The sequence below is a fragment of the Pollicipes pollicipes genome, unplaced genomic scaffold (genome assembly GCF_011947565.3).
Source record: "Pollicipes pollicipes isolate AB1234 unplaced genomic scaffold, Ppol_2.1 Scaffold_7231;HRSCAF=8579_pilon_pilon_pilon, whole genome shotgun sequence".
Classification (NCBI taxonomy): domain Eukaryota; kingdom Metazoa; phylum Arthropoda; class Thecostraca; order Pollicipedomorpha; family Pollicipedidae; genus Pollicipes; species Pollicipes pollicipes.
In genome coordinates, this window is record NW_023597034.1 from 16,821,183 (window position 1) to 16,824,488 (window position 3,306).

The following is a 3,306-nucleotide window of genomic DNA, read 5'->3' on the forward strand; positions in this document are numbered from 1 at the left end:
ACCAACAGGCAAACATGACTAGGACGACGATAGTTGTTAGCCAACCAAGCACGGAACATCTTTGAGGAAAGGTGTAGGGAACAAAAGCATAAACGTGGCATTGGAGACGCACTTCCGCTAATGCAGCCTGAAGGTCGCAGTCATTTAGTCAAGTGTGGTTTAGTCAAGTGATTTAGTGACTTACTATTGTGATTTAGTGATTTACACATTGATTTAGTCAAGAATGTTGTGCTGGCGTGACTGCAAGGAGAGCGCAAATTCTTTAAGGAATTTGTGTACTGAGACGAGCTGAACTGGCGGAACATTTCCGGGCACACTTCAGGGTATAGTCTTGATCACGCTTAAAAGTGTTTTGATGACTTCAAAACCCAGTTGCCTATCTGGTATCTACTTTTTTAGTCTTGCTAAGTATCATTGAGACGAGCATGCCGCATCACATGAACCACTCTTGTTAGAAAAACGTATTGCATGCGGCTAGGTGCAGAACGCCCGTATTTTGCAGTATAGCCTCAACTCAAAAGGGTGGATCCAAAAACAAATAACTGTAATCGTTATTGCCAGCTCAGAGGTACTATTTTTTCCCCGACTGACTGCTCTTGCTCTGGATACTCTGGATTGTCCCAGCTTTTCTATGTTCATTGTTGAAGCCTTGTCCTGTCTTCCCAAAGAAAAACACGCAATGGATGCCACTAGAAATGGATGCCACTATGACACACAAAAGGCACCAGAACAGCATTTCGAACATTTGCACAACCTTGACCTCCTGCCAATATGGTTTTAAGGCACAGTGCACACACAGCAGCCGCTACATGAGGGAAAATGCAAACCATAAGCTAACCCAATAAATCTCCGACAAAGAAGATGCAACTGAGGTTACCAAACGCCCCCCAGAGCGTGCCAGCCCGCGGCACGGAAGAACGGCACCCGCCTTTGCTGGCTATTCGGGCTTGACGTAGCGACCCGAGAACAGAGTCAGGCCATTCTCGGTGTCCACGATGGCGAAGGAAGAATGGATGGTCGGCGATAAATTCGAACTTCTCGACAGGGCTGGGCATGCAGCGCATCATCATGACCATGCCCGTCGCAGCGGCAGCCTCGCTCCCCTCTTCGTTGACCTCGATGAACGCCTTGTGCACCACCTTGGAGACAAAAAGATCCCTGGCACCGGAAGATTTTGGACAAGTCAGCTGCGTTGGCGTCAAAAAGATCGTTCATGCAAGTTTCCTTAGATGATCGACGAGATCATATGAGCCTCAAGCTTGAACCTTCGGTATCATGATCATAGTCTTCCTGTTCTGAAGCTCGCCGCGGATGGACTGCATGGACATGGTCGCTAGTTTCTCTTCGAGAGGCCGCAGACCGTCTTTTTTGTCTGGAAGGAGTACGATCATGCCTGAAGCGCTTTACCTTCATAAGGAAGTTCCAGAGCCTTGCACGCCAGGTTGTGAGGCTTGCGCAGTTGAATTTCTATCATCATCCAGATACATCAGGTCGGTTTTGACAGCGTTTTTTCGGGCTGACGAAAAAGTCTCGCTTGCTTGTTGCTTCTTTGTCGAACTTCTCCTGCCACGACCCTTTGAAGTAGATGGCGTTTATCAACACGAGCCGAACCAGCGAGTTCAGCGCACTCGGATCGATAAGATCTTTGATCTTCCCTTTCGTAGCTGTTCACGTCACCGTTTATCAGCTTGCTTGTACCGTCGGCGTCACCAAAGTCGACGCTCTTCAGCTCACTTAAATACTGCTTCTGCAGCAAACCAGAGTAGGTGTCCAAGATTTTGTACGCGTTTTGCACGTACAGCTTGTTGGCCGTGTTCAGTGTGATATTCGGCGGATCTTGCAGCGCCCTCAGTAACCCACTGTAGCCGTTGTGTAGCTCTGCGCTGTCCTTGGGTAGCGCCAGAGCCTGCTGCATCTGGAGAGCGGTGTTGCCGTCCGCTCCTCCGAACACCATCGACAACGCCGTGCTGATGCTGAAGGGTGAGAGGAACACATTGTCGGCGCTGGCCTCTGCCAGCACCCGGTACAGGTCCGAGGCCGCCTTGCTCTGGTGGTTGCTGACTTGCTCCATGATGGCGACCGGTGGGCCTAGCGTACAGTGGTCGGCGCCAGCCGTCGGTTGGGTGAGCGGGGCGGCACACAGACACCACGCGGCCAGAACCAGCCGCGCCGGGCGAGCGAGTGCCGAGCGGCCGACGGACGGCGTCACTGCAGCCAGGCCACGCCCCGGCGCTGACTCAACGCGCAACGTGTCGTGCCGGCAGGCCTCGTGACTCGTCGCCGCTCGCCGACCACAACACTTGCGGCGCGTCACACCGCTTTTGTCCTCCCACTTTGTTCACCCGGGTCCGTGGTCGGCGCCGCGCCCCCTCCTACCTACCGATCAATGGTGGCCAGTTGCCCTGTTACGTCCGAAGCCACAGGCGACTGGCAACACCAGCGCCATCTGCACTCAAAGCCGTAGTCGCACATCAAGGTCGGCCGATACCGCGTGCGGCGGAAACATGAGGCGGGCCGCGCGTGTTTGCGACGAGAGACGCAACTTTTTTACTCACTGGCCCACGACACCTTACACGCCAATAACTCGCCGGTTTTTTTGCGAGACTGTAGGCCAGACTCGGCAGTCTTTTGCAGGTTAGCATCTATCTAGTAGAATCATGGGCCTGAGAACGGGGGGCAAGACCCCAACTTTTCAAAGCGGGGCCCAGCAATCTTCATCCGTCTGCAAAGTCCGTGGAAATCGCGAGGGCAGCAGAAGGCAGCATCGCGCCCCGCACTATGCAGATTCCGCAGCGACTCGCACGTCGGTGCCACGCGCGGCTGCCGACTCGTGGGCACCGGCAGGATCCCCGAGGCATGAGATGTGCTGACGTCCACTCCACGGCAGGATCAAATATTGCGCCCCTGGACGTCCACCACGGAATCTGACACAATGGTGGGCGAATCCTGCGGCGCTTGTCCCACGAACGTCAGGTAGAACGGCAGCCCCGCCAACGCCTGGTGTCAGCGCGGCGAAACCTTCCGGGCCAGCGGCAGGCCTGCGGCGGCCGTCATCAAGGGTGGGCCCGCGCCCCACAGGCTTTCCAAACGGATGCCGCCCATACACGTCGGATATGACTGCAGCCGACTCCCGCGGAATTCTAGAGAAGACTGGTAGACAGGAAGATAGCGGCCCCACCATCGCTCAGGGTGAGCATGGCGGACCATCCACGCGGGCAGCGGTCGTGGAGGTCGGCGGCGGGGACTCCTCCACACGGGTAACTCGTTGATCAGTGAAATACAAAACATAGGCGATTCAGGATCGTT

General features: G+C 55.0%; 1 protein-coding gene across 1 annotated transcript; it reads right to left on the reverse strand.

Annotated features, from left to right (window-relative positions):
- Positions 1–937: 937 nt before the first annotated feature.
- Positions 938–2,401, reverse strand: LOC119109785 (leukocyte elastase inhibitor-like). The gene is given in 4 exon segments (XM_037233539.1): positions 938–1,003; positions 1,005–1,187; positions 1,486–1,663; positions 1,665–2,401. Coding segments are annotated over 4 exon segments (834 nt in total). The 5' UTR covers positions 2,072–2,401.
- Positions 2,402–3,306: the final 905 nt, after the last annotated feature.